Raw genomic sequence first — 21,009 nt, 5'->3', positions numbered from 1 at the left:
GAGCCATCCCTTATTGATGCTGCTCTAGGCTTAGGCTGCAAGTGGACTTCCCATGATGCACTGAGCATTTCTGTCAAGGTTTTTATCTACCACTGCTGCCTCGCATTAGACTGTGTCTTCTCTCACTTTCAGTGTGTGTTTTTTCGTATCTTTCTAAGCTCTCCTTTTTCTTTTCCGTCACAGCAGATGGCTGCTCCTCCCAGAACCTGGCTCTGCACTGTTCTTTCCTTCCCACATCACCTTAGTGCTGCTCATAGGGGCCTTCTCTAGGTTTTCTCCATTACTTTCCAGCATAACACGCCTAGAGACGTTGTTGTGATTTGGCTAAATCTAAATTGAAGTGAACTGAAACTCAGGGCTCCTATATCTTGCTAATCACTTGATTATCCTCTGAATTACACAGAGAACCACAAGTTCCCAGAACTGAAAATATCTATTAGATATTAAATCACTCATTTTGTCAGACCATCGGTGCAAAACTAAGATATGTTAAATTTATGTTGACTGTAAAATTTATGGGCAGCAAATCAGATTTAAGAAGCTGAAACCAGTTATTATCTTGGTGTTATGCTTAATAAATCAGTTTAATTATTGCTATTATGAAAGCTGTTTTAGTCGGGATAATCTGCTAAGTGATAGCTACCAAAAATATTTCTTACTGTAACAGGACTTTGCTCCTCACCTAGTTAGAAGCATTTCCTTTTAAGGGTAAGGGTCAGAACATTTGTTGAGTGTTGTTTCAGACGTATTTAACACTGATCGCCTCACACTGAATCAAATACTAATTCAACGTGGAGTCCTGGAGTTTCCTGTCCCCCTGCACAGTCCTGATGAGCCGCCCCGACCATCTGGATTCCAGATGCGTAACCTGACCGAGCCCAGGCAACGATACCGCTCTTCCCGAGCGCCAAGCTAAAGTGAGGCCAGGTGCGTGTGACTCACCCCCTCACATGCATACAGTTAACGGAAAGAGCGCGGTTGCTATTGTATCTGTTGTTCACCTTTTCCAAAGCTTTTAAAAGGAGGTGTGGAGAATCTAAATCTGATTTAGTTTCAGATTCTCTTCCAGTTTTATCTCCAGGTAATGTTTCCCAGCAGTGAGATCAGATAGCGCCGCATCTCCTAAGAAAATGTTTTTGTGTAATTTAAGTTATTAAAACCAGATGGGATATGAAAGAAAGTCCAGCTTTTTGGTGTTATTTGAGGACAGCAGGAGACCTTTTTACCTACCATGGAGAATTACAGTTGAGTTATAAACTCCACATGACGTAAACTTAACATTTTAATAGGTTTTTGGAGATTTTTAATCTATCTGCAGTGAAATGTATGTATTTTCATGGGTGAGGGTTGTTTGAAGCAGAACTTACCTTCACAAGGTGCTTGTTGACCCATTTTGTGAAGGTCTTTTTCTGAACTCTGTCCCGTTCATCTGTGGAAACACAGCAAATATACACTCTGTTTAATTTATGGTGTTAATTTAAGGGATTTTGCATTTTTAACAACTATCACTAATCATGTATTACAAACTCAGTGGTCCAGACTTACGGAAACAAACCATAAGCACAATTATTAAAAACCCCCAAAAAGAAATCTTGTATTTGGCTTTTCCAAAACAAACTACTTTACGACTGTCTAACCTGCCAGCAGACAGGAGGAGTCATTCTTTTTTGCATGCTAGCTTAATGGCAGATAATCACTTTAAATATCATACTCATCAAAGGCTAGTTTCCTTGAATAACTCACAGACACGGGAACTACATCCATATCAAGCTTGAGAAGTCTGAAACAATGATTCCCAAACTTTTTGGGCTGTGACTTTTGCACAGAAGTACATGCATTGCCCACCATCTACATACAGCCATCTAACCCAGCGGTCCCCAACCCCCGGGCCACGGACCGATACCGGTCAGTGAGTCGTTTGGTACCGGGCCGCGAGTCTTGAGGCTCAGGGGTGAAATTCATGGTTTTCAGAGGTTTTATTGTTAACTCGGTAGTTGTGCGTCTTATTTTGAAAGAAATATTTACGCATTACCATAGTGACCAGAGAGCATGTTACTCTCAATGTTGTTGCCACTTTTCAGGAGGACGTTGCTAATAAAGTTACACAATTACACAGTGAATTTGCGTTTATTATTATGTTTACAAAACACCACAGTTTTTGTCTTGGTCGTATGATTTTATTTTGTTGTATTTATCCGCGACACCTTAAAGGCCGGTCTGTGGCACAAAAAAGGTTGGGGACCGCTGATCTAACCCATAGGCCTGGATACATGATGGCCGAAACTAAATATAATTTGTGTTTATTGAGCCTAAACCGCCTTTATGGCCCTGCTTCAGATTAAAACCTCCAGCAAAACGCTTTCAAATCTTTTTTATCTGTTTTTTCATCCCAGAGTCACAAACAGTGTGAGACATATTTGTTTTGCCCAGGGACAGAACAAAAAGTCACATGTGACTTTGACTCAGACACGGACATCTGATGCCCAATAGGGACAGCACATTACAGAAGACTTACTGCAGCAAAACAAAGAATTCCCTGCTTATCAGGGGAACACTGAATAGATTATCTCTGTCATCATCTGGAGCAGCACCTCAGCTGGAACATGTTTCAGCCTGCAATGCTGTAGTCGTTTCATAATCAGATTATTCCCAACAAGCCTATCATATACTAGTAGGTATCAAACATATAATATGCAATGCTTTTCCTAAATTTTGCCATCTAAGCAGCCACTTGAAGAGATAACCATCAAACGTACACTTCACCTCTTCGGTGCAGTGCTTCAGTTGGCGATGAGGGTGCTTGTCAAATACAGAGCAGTTCACCAAAACAAATGTTTAATGTTCAAATGTTTTTTTCCTCATCAGTGACATGCTGTAAAGAAGTTGATAGTATTATCTGCTCTGTGATCAAAGCTAACAGAAGTGATCAGATGAAGAGGGAACCAAAGAAGAGGACATCCCGTGGCACCAACGCCCAAATCACGGTGGCTTTATGTCCATGACTCACAGGCACACTCACGCACGAGGCGGTCTCAACAGAGAAGTGAAATAAACCTCAAAAGCAGACAGATGAGTTCTGCTTTTTCACTGGTTTTGATTTCGGGCTTTTCATATATGGCTTTGCAAACACGTTGGACACGTGTTACGAAACATAAAAGATGCGTTTCTGCACAAATGAAATGTAGCAGCTCGGGATACTTCTGTTTCTCAGGTCGGCTGAAAGGAGCACTAAAAATTCCTAAAATAACCAGGCTGAATACATCACACTGAAACACAAGATCTACTGATCTCTCTGACTAATAATGCGTTTTCTTGGCTGAGTTTTGTAGCCTGAGGCTGCAGATTTAGCCCAGATTTATATGTTCACCTTGTGACAAAAAAAGGTGCAAGATATTAGATCACCTGAAAAACAGTGTGCATGGATGAGTCACATTGCCAAATCCTGCAACTGGGATGTTGAATGTTATTACACGGACTTGTTGCAATGCTCAAAATAGGGTGCTCTCTTTCTTCTAAAGAATTTCAGTGGCTCTGTCACTTCAAACGTCTTTTTAACAGGCTACATTTTATCTGTGCTGCAAAACCTCAAATTAGGATTTCACATTAAAGCAAAACAGATTTCTTCTGTCTGACAGGAACGTTCACCAGTAAAAATAAAAAAGGAAAAGATGTGACACAAAAAGGGGTGTGGCCCATCTGTTAAAAGAGAGGCTCTGGACTTGACTCTTTGCAAATTCAGACATCCAGACACAACTTTTGGACTTTTACGTAATACACGAAACAACAAAGCCAAGCCAAGAGCTAATATACAGACTGAACCATTTTCAAACCAAAGAATGCAACTGCAGAAAAACACAAAGCTCAAAAATGCAGCACTGCTGGAATAAACTCTACCTTTTCTGTGGTCCATGGCCCTGAGCACCCCCTGGTAGTAGGACTCCTCTACGAACACCCCATCACTACCCATACTATCAGAGGAGTAGGCTCTGAATCTCTGCTCCATCGCCATGCTGCCAGCTATCAAAACCACACGGAAGCCTCTGCAGGTTCAGAGGCGATGATGTTGTGTACTTCTACTTTTTCTTATTGCCTGAAACACTGCTTCTCACTGAGGGCTCCTGGAGTTAAGTGGGAGTGTTCAAGCCACCGATTCAGTTCCTGAACTTGCTCCCTTTCTTCTCCCTATCTCCATTTGCTGTCTCTGACATTCAACGCCACATTTTTTTTTCACCACCTCTTGCAAAATGCCTGCCTGCAGGCAGCAATGTCAGAGACATTCACCACAGAGAGGTCTGCAGGGAAGATTCTCCTCCTGGTTCAGCCCTGTTATCTACACCCAGACCCCACCCATGAAAAAACCCTCACACAGCACCCACCCAAACCAGAGCTCAGACCTCAATTTACATTATTCTTTGCACTTTTAATTTTATTTTCTGTTTAATTTGAGGATTAAAAAAAAAACAGTTTAGAATCCCACTCATCTTGTAGCTACAGCTAACTATTGCACTAAGATTCATTTTCAAAGATTCATTTTCACAAAGACCCCACAGATCACTAATCCAGAACAGGAGACATTCCCTCATTTAGACTAAGCTGTACAGAAACGGACCACTGAAGCTTGTTAACCCCAACTGAACTCCACTGCTCAAGCTAGCGGTGCCTCTGACCAACCAGCGTGTGGTCAGAGGCAGAGTGGCGGGACATACCACAACGCCACAAAGCATCAATGGAAAAACTTGTCCCGAGCACACAGCCGAAGCCAGGAGGCATCAGAAAGAACGTCCTCAGCTATTTCCCCAAACAGTACAATCACAAGAAAACCTCGAGCATGAAAGCTCTTCCACCATCAGGAGATAATTAAGGAATAAAAAGGCACCGAGGGAGCCGTCTTCGGGATACAATTCAGCACCAGAAAGAATAATGAGAACAAACTGCAGGACTTCAGTTTTATTTGAAGCATTTGATTTAGACTATTTTCCCTTGGATGGACCTCCAATACCCTGTCGTGCCAGTTCAATACCACAAACCAAAAAAAAAAAAAAAAGAGGGTGTGGGATGGAGGGGGTGGACAAGCATCAGACAGTAGAAAATTATCCGAGACACAAAGCAGCTATTGTGGCTCCGCATGGATAGACTGAACAGTGTGTGCACATGACAACAATCATTTGCATCTTCTTCATGCAAATAACTTCTGTCAAACATCCCTGAAAAACTGGGTGCAGAATTTGTTTTTCCATTTGGTTCCAGGTGATCACAAATAGCACCTCCACACTAAAATACCTTCAACACCTTTCACCCTGCAAAACACCAATTTTACGTGCAGTTACCGACATAACACTGTAAAGAAAAGGAATTTTTTTGGATGCCTATAAAGGGAGGTGACTTGTTGGGACCTGAGGCATGAAAGCTTCCTTGACTGCACCTTCAGACTTTAAACAGACCCTGAACGCCAACGGGCTACAAACAAAAGCAAAGACTCTAGGCAGAAACGCTAAAGTTAGCTAAACATAATTTGTGCAAAATGGCTTTTGATCGACACACTAAAATCTAAAATCTGTGGATTATAGTTTTCAATTTCAAATGCAAAGAGTATTTGTCTGCAGGCTTAAGAACTGAAAACCGCAAGTAATCACTTCCAGTTTCCAAACTTGCTAAACTGTATTTGTTTTAAGACATGAAAGCACTGGAAGCTAAATTTGTGCTTCTTTGAACAAATCCTGGTGTAATCAAACTCGGCATTGAATTAACTAGATTTATTCATTTAAAGCTCAGTTTGCTAAAATGCTTTAAAGGTGGCAAAGAGATATAAGCGCTTTTTTGCACCTCAATTCTAAGACTGCAAAACAGTTGTCTTATCCAGTATCTAAATGACGCTCTGGTGCACACAGTGCAGCATTGTGTGGATATTCCTCCTTTCCCTGTCCTTGATAACACACAGCGATAATCCTGAGCAGTGAGAGCTGATAGGAGTTTTAAGGTGACAGCTCAGCGTGTTAAGTCTGTAAATTCCTGCTGAGGGCGAGCCGACCCTCCTCACAGACAGGGGGAGCCGCCTCTCTCCTAAAAGAATTTTAAAAATAAAATAAAAAACACACCCCTATTTGTGTTTTTTGCAAGAGACAGCACGCGATGTCAGTCCCACTGAGGACAGGAATGTTAATCAACACCTTGTATCATCTGGTTCGCAGGTCCTGTTAGGGTTCATGATGGTACGAATGCTGGATGACTTGCGAAGAAACTCTGCCAAAGCCCCAGGGCATGGTGGGGCAGATCCAACCCGGAGCTGACAATGACAAGTGCACGAAAACATGCACATGTCAGAGAAGACGACCGGGTAGTGTCTGCTATTATACCTGAACGGTATAATGAATTCCTTTTAAAAAGCAAACACAGCTGGAAAAATAACTTAATAACCCCAAAGGCGACACAGGAATATGTCCTGACCACCACTGCAATTTAGAGCTGCATTTAAACTTGCTCGTATTATGTTTCAGCATCACTTTTGCAATATCAGCATCACTTGCAAGCACTTTGTGCACAAAAACATGCGTAATCAGCCACACATGGTGTTTACAATCTTGTGGTTACGAACAGATGAGAACTGGATAATTGTTGGATTTATGATCTTCATATGTGAAAACTGCTGCTCAGCACAGTTTGTCTCCCCCTTCTGGTCGAAAGGCTACAACACAAAACATGGGAAGCTGAATATTTAAAGCCATAATCCATTTTAATGTCACAACAACTAGTAGCTCCAATCATCCCTGTGTGCTCCTAAAGAGACCTGAGACTACTGGTAAGAAAGCTCAAGGTCACTTGGGGCCCTGCAGTGTTTACATATGTCAGTGGGCAAATGATTTTTGTGTGTGGGAAAAGTGTGTTGTGTACATGGTTGCCGTGACAACATAGTAAAAACACACAGAAGCTGAGAGTCCATCAGAACACCATTTTGGCCCAGAACATCTGGGGAAACACCCGAGTGCAGGGGGAAAGTGGATTTCTGCTTAGAACTGAAAATGCCAAAGTCCACAAAACACATGACACATTCACAGGGCGTTATCAGAGGGTAAACACAAACACCAAGTACAGTTTCCATTCCTGTAGAATATTCAGGGTGAGCCGGAGAGTGACAAATTAACTGTGTACTGAGTCACTCAGTCGCTTTTATATTCAAACGTCAAGACAAATGATCGAGTCAAGAAGCTGCATACAAGGACATGAAGTAACCTCGTTATCGTAAAATCAACTTTTCTCAGATAACAGACCTCTGCCCAGTGCAGACATTTGAAAAGAGCCAAACGTGAGACATTTAAAGGGCTTAAAAATTAAAGATTTAAGAAGCTGGAAGCTGACAGGGTTTTTAGTTATTTTTACCTAAAAATGCTTAAATAAACGATTTAGTATCCAAAATTAACTTTCTGTTGACGAACTGATTTACAGTTTATCATCTGCTCAGTGGGAAAGTAATTAATTATCAGACTTTCATCACTGATGTTACTAATAAACAACATTCTCCAAGTTTTGAATTCTATATATGTCTAAAATACCATTGATATATTTACTGAATTTGAATAGGGACGCAGATATGAGCAGTGTTGCCTGTACACAGCAGCAAACAGGATGGTATTGACCATGGCACAAGCCAGTGTTTATCTGTTGTGTCACATCGATTTTGTGGTGCCTGAATGAAGACTTTAAAGCTGATTATCTCAGGCTGAGGTTTGTTTTCTAAATGCCGGAAATAAATCACAATAAAAACGAAATAATTAAAAAATAGTTTTAAGCATCTCTAATTTCAATCATCTAGTTCTGGACGTCCACTGTTTTGGCCCTCAGGGCTTGCTGTATCATGGGTGGAGGAACGGAAAAGGTTAACATTACCACCATCAGCACCCCAGCAGCCCCTCCCAAGCAGAGCCTCCTCCTATTACAGTCACTGAGCGATGGATAGAGCGGCGCAGTGATCGGACCTACCTGCGCAACACATTCGGCTGTACAGATGAGACCCCACTTCGCTGCAGTTCATTTCATGGATGTAATTAGTCCGTCGATAAAGAAATCCCCGTTCCAGCCCGCCGTACCAGGACGGCCGGGCAGCCTGCGCCGTATCGTCCACTTCGGCCATCCCGGTTTGTTTGTGCCGCGCGTAAACGCGGAGCGCGCTGGACTTTCTCGAAAACGCCCCCCTCACTCGTGGGTTTCTCGCGTGTGTAGTACCAGCCCTCCAAACTTCGCATGGAGGAGAAAAAACAGGGTCGAGTCAGATTGCAGACTCTTTGTCACAAGCCCAACCCACTCGTTTTGTTTAGCGAGAAGAAGTGGCGAGCTGCCGGCTGCTCCATCCTCCTCCGATCCGTCAGACGACTTGTGCCATTGAGACGCGCCGCGGAGAGACACTGCACACCGCGTCCTTATTTTAACACGCGTGATAACTGTACCTTTCACAAGATTGCATAACATACACCCCCGACAGCCCCATACATGCAAAGCAGAAACAGGAATGACTTCTGGGAAGACGCGAAACTTGCAGGCGGTGACAGGTTCTGTGCATTGTCTCGCAGTGACTGTTCACAGGAGGGCAGAGCGCACATTACCCCCGGTAATAAATCATCACATTCCCTTCACATCCATAACAGCTGTGCCTCGTAAATATCCCCGACACAGGAGGCTCATTTTCTCTCCGTTTTTGCGCAACTTTAAGAAATACTTCACATAACTGAAAAGGTGCTGGCTCCTCGTTAATCCGCATGTGACAGAATCCAACTGCCATGACCATGAATTAATTTATGAAGAAGTTATATTTCTTTTAATTGGGGGCGGGTTAAGGTACAATCTGGTAACAAAACTTCTGATTAAGCAATAAAATAATACCAGTAGTAACTCACGGGATTAACTAGTGATGTGTCTAAAACAAAGTTTTAAACTGTTTCTTTAGGCACTTTGTTACTAGCAGCCTGAGTGAGTTCCCATTTCTTTACATTAATCTATGGAAAATACCAAAGACAACACGTTGACAGGTGTGAAATAGATGCATCTGGACTTCAATTGATGCAACTATTGTTCAGTGAAGCTCATCAGAAATGTTCTCAGTGAATGGTGGCTGTCAGGAAGCCATTCTTAAGGAAGGTGGGGAAAGGCTGAGATATGTCAAATTATTATTTCTAAATTATTTTTATTATGATTAAATTACTCAAGAACCAGACTGAAAATCAGTGGCAACAGGTCTTGAAGACGTCAGAAGAGCAGTGCAACAGTGTCTGTTGTAAAACTGTAAAACATGGCGGAGGCTCTGACATGGTTAGGTGGTGTTGTGTGGTGTTGGGGATCTTTTCGAAACTGACAGAATTATGAATGCAGAAAAATGCCCTGCAGTACAATCCGGAAAGCATCTGATTGGCTGTGGCTTCGTTTTTCATTAATAACGATGATGCCAATACGGCAACAGCCTAGATAGAAAAAACAGTCGAGGACAGAGATGAGGATAAGAACCAAGGCCCTCCCTCAGCGCAGACACACGCTGTACTGTATGCTGTGTATGACAGTCAATGAACCCAGCTACTATTGAGGTTTACCACTAATGTGTTTTATGTTAGGCTGGGTATTGTGAAGGGCATGTAGGGACACGCTGGGTGTGCATTGTTTATTGTTTTTGTGTCCTTTAGTAACAGAATGTTTTCTCGTTTTTCAGTTATTGCCCAGCGGGGCGTCCTCCCTCCTCAGTCTGTTATTACCACCACAGTGAAAGGAGACAGGAAAGTGAGTCACGGCTGAACACCACGAGACCAAATCTGAAACCGATCCTACGCTGTGCTGTCTGTGGCGCGCGGTTTAGCAGACACGGCTGCCAGTCTGAGTCTGCCATTAATACTGTTGCAGATTTGGGTGTGGTTTCCTAAATGGATTAGACAATATTGTTAAGGACTTTTATTGTGATGGGAATGCAGTATCCTAATCTTGAGAGTCTTAAAAAGACCTTTGCACAAAACAATTAGAGGAAATCTCAAAGTTAAAAAAAAAAAAAAACGCAGTCAAAAATAACAGGGAAGGGCATTAAATGATCATAAAGAACAGATCAAAATGAGCAGGAGCCTCTAATGAAGCAGGACTTAGATTCTTCTAACGTCCCGAGGATCTAAATGATCGTTTGTTATGACTGTATCCAGGATACGCAGGCCACCGTCCTCAGTGTCGAGTTTACTACCATTAGTCAGTCACCATCTGTGGCACGGAGCTTTTTTTAAACCTGGCTCTGGGTAAAGTCCCTTTTACCTACTTCCACCTTCCCCCTGTGTCAAAGGCACCTTGGTGTTCCAGCAAACTACAGTTCAACTTACACAAGTGGACTCGGGTTGTGTCCTTAAATCGAAATGTTTGACTTGAATGACTGAATCTGTAATGTAAACAATGAACAGACAGCCTGATATTGATCTTGCCGCCGCCAGAAATATGCTATAAAGAGGGAATACGATCACACCTGATGTGCAGCTCTTACTGTCTGCACTGCGGCAAGAACAGAGCTGAAAGCAGATTTCCCCAAATGCAAAGCACCTTGATATCGACAGGAGCTAGTGATGATACATGGCCTAGTTTTGCAATGCAGTGTTGGCACACGATTTACCAGTCAAACGGCACTTCCTGGCAACCTTTGATCGCGGCTTCAGTTGCGTGCAATTTACAGACCACACGCATTCGAGTCACGCAGACAGAGGGAGAGGAGGATACATGTGTTGTTAATTTCTCCTGTTTTGCTTATGTTCTGATCATATTTTGGATATTAAGTCTCTGGACAGGGACTTTTCCTTTTTGGGGAAAGACTTTTCAGAATTCTTTGAAAATCATTCATCTGCTCACAACAATGTGAGGAATGTTGTGAAAACTGCTCTTATCTACTCAAGGCGTGTCTTGCTCCACCCAACTACAACCTGATTGTGTAGTTTACAGCTGAGAGCACTGGTCAGATAATAGTACAGTAGTGCTCTAATTTAGCTTTAACAGCCAACTATTTCAAAATGTTAGTTTTGTTTTTTAAAACGTATTTAGGTGAGAGAGATTTCATGTAAAGGCTATTTTATGTGCAAATAGATTATCCAGTAAATGTGCACGGTTGTTTTAAACTGCCAAACAGGTTTCCCATTTGAAAGACAAAACAAAATAAAAAAACAAAACAACAATTGTTCTCTCTTTTACCTGCAGACTGTCAGTCAAAAATTCTTTAAAGCACCCCAGGGTGTGTCACCTGCAGGGGTGTGTCTGACAACCACCACAGTGTTAAGCTGTGTCAACAATAACGTGGGCCTTCCTGAGGAGTGTGTCATGACATTAAAGAGTATGCAACCAACCTTCAGGCTGCATAGTTTAGTTGAACATCGTGTAACTCTTCTATGCTTGCAGCAAGATTGGTTAACAAAAGGATATGGTTAACCTAACAACGCCAGTGTGCCAAGATGAAACAGGTTGAACCAGCATTTTAACAATACAGCAGCCTCCACAACTGGGATAGGTCTGTAAAGTGGAGAGATTAAAGTTATATCCAGTCACTTTAAGAGAGCTGCACACATAGATCTTTAGCCAGATCTTAACAAAGATGGAAAAAAAAATGATGGAATAGTTTTCAGAAGGGAAAAACTGCAACTTAGGAGCAAAGCTGAAGCTGAGGAGTGCCCGTCAGAGCTCTGACTAAGCCGAAACCCCATTCTCCACAAGAATACTCCAGCTCTTCGGACGTCATCACCCTCCAGCCAGCATTTACAGGGTTAATCGCAACATCTCCATAGCACAGGAAACCGAGATGTGTGAGGGGAAAAAAAGGAGGGGGGCAGTGAGGAAGAGAGAGAGAGGAGCGTGTGCTGCAAAAACACAGAGGACGAGAGAGAGTAGAGACGACAGAACAGGACTGCCGGCAACAAACTGTTTGCAAAGGAAAATCTTTGATCTGCCGATCTCGCCGTCAGCTCTCCCTGCGCAAGCCTTGAAGCGATGAGTTTTTCAAGCTTTTCTTACCTTGCTTCTTGCGTACTCTCCACTGCCAGAAAACGATCAAGGTAACGATGTGGCCCACAGCCACAAGGGCTGGGAACACATTTCCAGGGGGGCTTGCCGGCATCGGGCCTGGTACAAAGTGGAGAGTCCCAGGCTCTGAAAGGTGGGAGGGTTGGGGAGGGTAGCGGCGGGGGGGGGGGAGTTGGAAGGTAAGGTGGAGGGGGGGAGTAAAGGGGAGGAGTAGGGGAGCGTCTAGGGGTGTGGTGTCACCCCGGACTTTAAAACGAGCGCTGCAGCTAAGTTGTCCGCGACTTTTACAAGACACGAGTGAAAGAGCACACCTCGCTCTGCTCTGTGACTCAGTCCTCTGGCAGAAGTGGCTGATCTCTCTCACTCCGGCACTCTTTCCCTCCCCCTTTTTCCTCTGCACTTTTACAATTCCTCTCTCTGTTTCTCATATATTCATGTTTAAGTTGCACTTCTTTTAAAAGTAAAAGCTGTAACTCTGGCAGCACGAGGAGCTCTGACGCTGTTAAAAATAAGTTTTGTCCTCTTTGTCCACAGATCAAGTAACTCCACTGGTTTTGCCCTACAGAAACTTGCTCTCTGCTTTCCTTGCCAGCTGCAGACTATCTGCAGGAGTTAATAATATATGAGGCTGTTTTGTGTGACGAGCACACACACAGAGCACGCTCAGTCGGGTCAGCCTTGATAAGAGGCAAACTAAGGGACATCCACTGTGAGCTGGAGTCAAAGTTTCCAACTGATTCACTCCATAAGTTTTCTTTTACCGACTGAAGCCCATTTTCCATCGCGGTTTACGAGTCACAGACAGTCGCAGGCCAACCCCTTCCGCCTTTTCCAAATATTTATACTGAAGCCATGCCTCCCAATTTTATTTTCCCTCATCACATAATCATCCGCTCCCTATCAATTCATTCTCCTTATGTAACTTCACAATTTTCCCGTAATTCTAATAGTTTCCTTATGCTTGGACAGCCCAACCAGTGTGTATAAGCTTCCCAGAGCCTGATTAAACTGGATCCTGTTTTACAACCAACCGTTTCAGCATCTCTGAACTGCCAGCTGCACTGTTAGCTCTAAATCCTAAAGTGTTTTTCATTTTTCTCCATCTTACCCTGGCTCTCTTGTTAAAACAGAGAAAAGCCTCGAGGGAAGATGTCCTCTGGAACCAGACTGCATGCCTTTTAAGGACGCCGCTTTAAGCGCAATCATTTTCAAACCTGTCAATCACCTTTATTAAAACAGTTCTGTCACCAAATGATCACAATGAAATTCCTCTGTGGGAGCTTCTCCTCACCAGCCTAACTCGAAACACAGAGTTGTGAAACACTAACTGCACCTGCAGAAATATGCACACATCACCTGTTTGCATCACTGTTTAAAAAAATAAAATATTGCTTGAGGCAAAACAGCATCGCTGCCAAGGTCTCTGTTGTCAGAACAAACGAAAAGAACATCAGCTGTGGTGCAGAAACCCAACACCAAGACGAGTGTCACCCTCGCACATTTACAGCGACGCCACACACCAACAGCCACCATAGAGAAAGCAAAAATAGTCGAGACGGCCTCGACCTCGTGCTGTCTTTAGCGTGAGCACTGTGTCATGCTATATAAAGAAGGGAATACAGAATAGTCTTACACAATATAGTTTGCACTAAATTTAAAACAAAAAAAAAGAAGCTATGTTTAGGCACAAAGACCAGAAGCAAAAGTGTAGAAGAAAAAGTGGGCGTTGTTAGTCTAAAGTGCTGGCAGTTGATTTGGGGAGAGACCTTATATGATCCTTGTTTGAAAATGTCAACCAAATCCCCAAAGCCTTAGAAACTGGCACTGCAATTTGGCAATTAGTTACAGTGAGGATTGAACAAAGGGAATAAATCCAGGGGAGCAGTAGAGACGTCTGGAATAAATTCATTTCACCACTCCCTCATGGGAGGAGCCAGCCCACTCCCCCTCTTCTCACATGGTATGCACTCGCTCAATGATTCCCATATTGTGATACACATTCTACATACTCCCGCGAAAGCAACATAGCCAAAATCCACAAAGTTACACATTTAATTAATTCAGAAGTTCTTAGAATTTCACTTAAAAAGCCTCCGATATTAATGCCCAACTTTCACATAACAGCGTAGGTAAGACTAGCGAAGCAATGTGAGGAATGTGAGAGATGTTTTTAATCTAAAGTACTGATACTGGGAGTGGCAGTGTCCTCAGATGGCAAGCATAATTCAAGAAATTAACCTCAGCATAGTTTATTCTTGATCTGGTATCTTTAAGTTCACTGATAAAGAGTCTAAAAAAAGATTCCGGTAAAAATAAAACCTACCGTTGGGAGGTCCTGGGCAGAAGCAACAGCACAACTCCATCTTCTCTCAGCGTCTTCACAACTTTTAGAGAAAATGCAGAACTGCCAAGGAGTCAGAGCTGACCTCATGACATTATGTTCTGATAAAAACGAGGGGGGGGCGTGCAGAAAAAACACCCAAAAAAAAGGAAAGAGTGAGAGCAAGAGAGAAAAGCGGAGGCACAGCTGGGAAGTACAAACTACACAGCGTTGCGAGTTTGATTTAATTTGTGAGGCTTTCCTCAGTGGAAACAGCATCTCATGCGTGGTGGTTGCTGCGAGCGCCGCTGGATGGAATCCATGTGCAAGGCTTCAGAGAGACTCCCAGGGACACATTCACATTTTTTCTTACAGGATTTAGACAAAGAACGGAAAACGTGACTTTTGCCAGCTATAACAAAGGCGGCTCTGTGAAAGCCGTTAAAAAAAAGATTTATTGGAAACAGTGCAATTATGCAGCCGTATCCACAGGATGTGCATCACTCTACGCTACTATAGCTCGGCTTTGTTTTAAAGTCACAGATGGAACATTTTAATCTGATCACACAAAAACTACACAGGTCAGACATATTAGCTCAGTTCTTGGACAATATTTTCAGACTTATCATGTAGTTGTGTAGAATTGCGATATAAGATGTTGTTCGTATACTATTTAAAGTTCTGCCCAACTGACAAAGTCAATGAAATAAATGTTCATGATACATCAGATATAAATAACACAAAAAGTTTGAAGTGTCACAACAAAAATGTCAAAAAAAAATCCCCAGCTCTCATTTTTGCTCTTTTTGTGGCTTAAATATAATTAAAAGTTGACTATCTTTAATTCTAAGCTGCTTTTAAAACAACATTTTCACCTTTTCTGAACTTTTTTTGGTTGATTAATGTGGCCTAAAACTAATCAATAAAGATATGGATCATTAGTTAGAGCCCAACAGACAAAGAATGCAAAAGTGCATCTTAAGATATGTTATCTATTCAGTTGCCCATTACTCCCGAGCCCTGCCTGGTCTGCCTCTTTTTCACTGTGACCATTTTGTGCAGAGGAGAGAGGTGAAGCAGCCAGTCAGGGGCCATCCTGCAGCCCACACCCCTCTGGATTTTACACCAGGAAACTTGATCCCGGACGCAGCCAGCAGGCAGCGTGGGAGGTGTCTAACTTAAGGTCTTCAATGTTAAAGTTATGAACTATAATAAATTTTACTCCTAATCTTTAAAAAAAACACATTAGTTCTTTTAGGATCAAAATAAACTAGACGGTAGACATGCAATTGTTTTTTTAAGAAAACAATATTAAAAACGTCTTAAACACTGTGTTTAAGATTGTGTACTTAATCCCAGACACAATGGCCAGTATTCAGCTGTTATCTGATCTGCGGCAGCGAGACACACCCTAACCTGCTTCATCCTCTTTGGTCCGCTAGATAACCTGAGACTGGCCATAAAGTACTTCTGTGCTGACACCTTTTGGTAAGAAGACAGAACTGTTCCAACAAGAAAGACTTCCTACCTTGGCCGTGTTGAATCAGAGCCTCCATAAAGTCTCTAGAAAAATTCATTTCCATCGTAGCCAAAACAGGTTTCTTGATGATTTTTCTTTCTTACTGTATTATATGAAAAATGCAGCACACACTAGATTAGGAGTCAGCAGGTCACACACTCTGTGTTCTGCTGCAGCTAACCCACTCAAATACAGTATGGTCTTTTTAAATGTTGGAGTTCATGTTCATTGCAGGCTGGGCTAAGTGGAGGTTAGATGAAAGGTGGCAAATGCCACACACTCTGTGTTTTGGACTGCTTTGCTGCTTCGCCCTTTTTTGTGGAGGCACAGACAGGAAAAGCTGAGTGTGGTTTAATGGCACTCACATTTTTCCAGTCTCTGCTGAGTCATATATCAGCCTGACAATGGAAGGTTCTCAGGCAGATGTCATATTGAAAAGGTAGAGCCAGGGAATTCAGCACGTGGATTTGCAGAAGCATTTATCTTTTATAAGTCTTTATGCGCTGTATTAATATCTAGTTTGGGGGCCGTGTGAAATGCAGCATGTTCTGTGAGATGAAGAGAGATGGACACGCGAGTGCATGCAGCTGCAGAACAGCAGATGCCAGAATTAATGAATCAGCCACATTGATGTAGCGCACGCAGCAGCACAAATGTTTGCATGGATTTAATACTGAATACTGTGTTTAGACACCTGTAGATACCCTACAACGCCACAACATGTTTGCCAGAGTTTAAGTTAAAAAAGAAGATTTGACCATATAACACCCACACAGAGGTAACTACAGTATCTGCCTCCACTTAGACTTAGTTTATCTGAATATTTTAATGTCTGTTGACACGATGCAGACATCTCTCTGGTCTGGAAGCTCAATATCTCTCAGACGTGTCAGTAAACTATGAACCAGCTTCAACAGGCTGACAGGTTCTTCCACCAATACCAGAGAAGCCTCTTTGATCTTTAAGGCTTCAAAAATACAAAAATAAATAAGTAAAAGAAATTAAAAGATTCTTGTTTGGTTGTGTTTGTCAGTCATGTAGTTGCTGGTCTTAATTATAATTTTAACTGAGTTCTGGTTGTTTTACTTAATTTAATTTGTTGGTTTTCTCAAGTTTACTATTTACTTTATTTTTACATCTTTTTTTAAAAACATTTTTAATTTAATAATTATCTTTTTAAATTTCTATTTCTTTAATGAATTAAAATGATCAACTTTACCCCTTTTCATTAATTCAGGAGCTTTTGTGAGTCTTTCAGTTTAGTTTTGATCTCTCTATTGTTGTGCTGCAGTTTGTACCTGCTGTGCTACATAAATATAATTTTGCTACCTTAAAAATAACAAGACGTTAATTAAATATTCATTGAATTAATGGGTAGTTGATGCTGTTCTCCTTGGGGAACTGAACACACTGTTTTTCGTTTGAGTATAGATCACAACCACTGCAGAACAAAACTGCCTGTTCTGCTGAATATACGACAGTAATAATCTGCTTGACAGATGCAGTTTGAACATGTAGAAGCTTCATATGTTATCTTTGCTTTTTGCTTGTTTTTAACCCTCGAAACATCTCAAAGAAAGAGTTATATGTGTTTCCAGTTAAGAAGACTAGCAGAGGTAAAGCATCACAGGCCACATAAAACGAATGATCTACAAGGTGTCTCAATAATCAGTGTTGGATAAAAGTCACATTATTTTCTTATTTGTTATAAATTCTTAATGTTTCTACAGTTCGAGTTTTAGTTACTGTGAGTCCCGTAAGCAGATGTGTGACAGTAAACAAAATGAGGACTAATGCATTTTAAAAATATAACTGTACCCTCACTAACATACAGTATGCAAACATGTGCATGATTCACATTTAGACAAAGCTTGTCTGTGTAAGTGGGCCACTGGTTGCCACAATCCGCATCTGTAAAATGACACCTAATTGACAGTCTGTTGTTATTTAGCTATATGAAAAATGACAGGACCATTATTTGTATCAATAAGAGACGAGATTAAATTATCTCTGCTTCATCCACATAAACAGAGCCAGCAGCCATAGCAACACCAAGATAGCCTTTACTGCAAATGAAAGAGGAAGAAACGGGAGGAGGAGTTAGAAGAAGCTCAAACCTTCAGGGAAGTCAGGCCCGGTCTTCTGAGCATCTTTACCTTTTTCAGGTTCTTCTGTAAGAGTGGTGCAGTCTACCTGAAGCAGAGGGATCTTCAGAGCTGGGTAAACTGGTGGGACTATAGGGACGGGACGGTCTGCTTTAGTGGCTGCAGTGGAGGAGGCTCCAGATGCATCATGAGAAATCATGACTTCTGCAGAAACTATTGTCTCACTGTCTTTTTCATTCTCTGTATCTGTAATGTCAGATTCCATTGTTTTTTCCTCGGGAATATTTTGCACAGATTTGTAAGTGTCACACTTGGATGTTTCACTTTTATCTGCAGGGCTGTAAACTTCAACCATCACATGTTTCATCTCCTCAACATCACCTGGCAACTTCTTGTGGTATTCTTCTGTCACAACGTCAGCAGAAGATCCAAACGGAGCTGAGTTGACAACCTCATGGAGAAGGTCTTCATCTTTCTCTTCATCATCAATAAGCTCTTCCATCAAAGGGACTGCCTGGGGGTCTGCTACCATTTGTATACCGCATTCACTCGCAGGTACCTCTTCTTCAAGAACCCCCAAGAACAGATATTTGGTCTCTCTTCTCATCTCATTTAAGATCAGTTCTTTTACAGGTTCCTCAGTTGTAGTCTTCTGCACCTTCATGGTGGCCATAGCAACACGTCCAGACTCCTTATAACCTGTTTGTGGTTCAGCACATGTGTTCTTAAACGATTCCTGCAGGACCTCTGTTACTGGAACACCAGGAACCTTCTGAACTGTCTGGATTTCTTTTGGAAACTTTATCACAACTGAAGGAGAATGAAAACCTTGCTTGGCCTCCTCGACTGAGTAATGACCTCTGGTGGCTTTGTCTTCATGGTGGAGAACAGAAGCATTGAAAACTTTACTGTGACTTTCCTCTTCTATGCAGAGGTCTTTGTCCACCTTGAACAAGGTAGTGTTTTGATCTCTAGGCTGACCAATGGACATCTGGTAGGAGCCTCTGAAGGTTTTTGGAAGTCTGTCAGGTTGTTCTTCTTCAACTCTCTTGTGACGGTAAACGTGCCTGTCCGTAACACCCTCTTGGGTTCTTCCTTGGGCCTTCAGTTCTGAAATGGAAGATCTCGGGCCTTTCACGCTTTGAACTCGAGCAGAAAATCCAGGGCGAAAAATGCGATGAAGGGTTCTAGGCATGATTTCTGGAGGCAGGTGCAGGTAATCTCGCAGGTACCCGATACCTTCATTGGTGAGATAATAATAGGCATGTTTCCAGGCAAAAGTCTCCCTGACGTAGCCTTTAGTTTTGAGAGAGCCCAAGGCACGGATCACCTTTAGGTTATTCACCCCATTGAGATCAGGATGCATGGACTGTGGCCGCCTGTCCTTCTTAACCACAATGACGCCATCTTTGAAGAGAAGCTCGTAGATTGCTTTCAGATTGGCTAATGGCATTACCATTCCAGCCACCATTATGTCTTCCCTTGTGTTCTTTGAGATCCTCAAGGAATTCCTTCTTCAGATACTATAAGCACTTCAATGTGCAGTATTTGCATAGAGAAATATATCACAAAGAAGACCTGTTAAAAATTCTTAATTCTACATAATTTTGGATTCACTTTGATGAAGCATTTATCTACCCAGTTGTCATCATGAGTCAGCATGGAGAAACAGCGATGCTCAGAACCCCTCCTACCTTCTCAGTCCCCAGTCGAAACAGAAACAGTGCGGATGAGAGGCGAGAGGGAAGAGAGGAGGAGAATCTAAAGGGGTGTGCGCACACAGGATGCAAACAGAAACCAAAAGGATCCAAACAGAGACGAGAAAAGGAGGTTTGGACCTTGTGTGGGTAATGGGCAGTGCCGCTGCTACAAAACCCCTGCTACCTTAGCCAGCTTTCAACACAAAGTGCAAAAACAGTGTGGGTTTTATATATATAAAAACGCAAACAATTAATTCTTTCTTTGCTAAATAATCCGTCAAAATCTATGCACAAATCAGACAGTGTATGACAATATATAATCATGAAATAAATATTTAAAATGCAAGATATTATTCATGTCTAGTTACTTAACGTGAACCAGTTTTAGTACTATTAGTTATTTCATATATGAGCTGATGGTGTAGAAAACTGTGCATCACACACAAATTCACCATCACTAGGTTGTCATCTTAATCCTTCCTCACCAGCCTCAGATGAGAACAACAACAAGAGTTTACCAACAGCACTGGAGACAAAAACAATAAAAATAGTTTTTGTAAAGTCACTGCAGGACTTACTGAAGGTCTTAATAACGCAGGATTGGAGTAACTGTAATGAGCTAGTGGTATGTTGACTACAGTCCAAACGGAGCCTGGCAATAACTAAAGAATTAAAACCAAAAAAGCCAGACATTACATTCTGCCTTTTAGCATACCTCAGAGTCATTTGGACAAATAACTGCACAGAAGATTTTCAGTAAAAGGATGGTGATTTAAAATGTGCAGCACTCTAACACAGCATCAGACATTAGAAGTAATACACCTGTAATAACACAGGGATACAACAATTAGCGGTGATGGGTGGTAATCCAATCATCTGTAAGACAGACACACTGCAGAATAGTACATATACCGTGTTACATGCATGAATGAAATGAGACTTTAACATTCAAACAGATGTGTAGGTAACAGATAACAGGGAAAAAACAAGCTGAAAGCTAAAACATCTGATATGGGGCAGGGATGACACAACCAACACCGAACAGGCCTGAGGGGATAACAACCATGCATACAATGCTGTGCAAAACAGGGACAGCTGTGGCGAATCATCGGCATGTGTTTTTAAAGGCAAGAGGTTTTGAAAATGTCACTTTGATGAAATACAAGGTTCCAGAATGAAAGGCTCTCTTTGTATTCTAAACTACTGAATTTGCCCAATATAATATACAGTCATGGTCACTAATGTTTTCCAAAGGTTCTTCAGTGCTATTCAAAGACACCAAACCTAAATGTCAAACATTAAGTACAAACAGTGTATAATCTTTGGTCTCCATGCTTTCCTTTCCTCACTCATAGC

General features: G+C 42.0%; 1 protein-coding gene across 7 annotated transcripts in view; it reads right to left on the bottom strand.

Moving 5' to 3' along the window:
- The window catches only part of pleca (plectin a), a 93,010-nt gene that overhangs the window by 35,672 nt on the left and 36,329 nt on the right, over positions 1–21,009 (bottom strand). For 2 of the 7 annotated variants that reach the window (XM_085346911.1, XM_085346912.1), the window contains exons 1-2: positions 7,975–8,901; positions 1,368–1,429 (exon numbers count right to left, since the gene is read on the bottom strand). In XM_085346911.1, coding sequence (XP_085203037.1) covers positions 1,368–1,429; positions 7,975–8,125 — 213 coding nt within the window. In that variant the 5' untranslated portion in view covers positions 8,126–8,901. Of the gene's footprint in view, positions 1–1,367; positions 1,430–7,974; positions 8,902–12,000; positions 14,298–14,332; positions 14,916–17,965; positions 19,479–21,009 lie in introns of those variants that run through there. The other 5 variants (XM_085346915.1, XM_085346918.1, XM_085346917.1 and 2 more) reach the window with 4 other exon arrangements.

This window comes from Diplotaxodon limnothrissa, linkage group LG22 (genome assembly GCF_057381915.1).
Source record: "Diplotaxodon limnothrissa isolate DT_005_m linkage group LG22, D_limnothrissa_male_GT1.1, whole genome shotgun sequence".
NCBI lineage: Eukaryota > Metazoa > Chordata > Actinopteri > Cichliformes > Cichlidae > Diplotaxodon > Diplotaxodon limnothrissa.
Note: the sequence above shows the minus strand (reverse complement) of the source record. Positions and strands in the feature narration are given on the sequence as shown.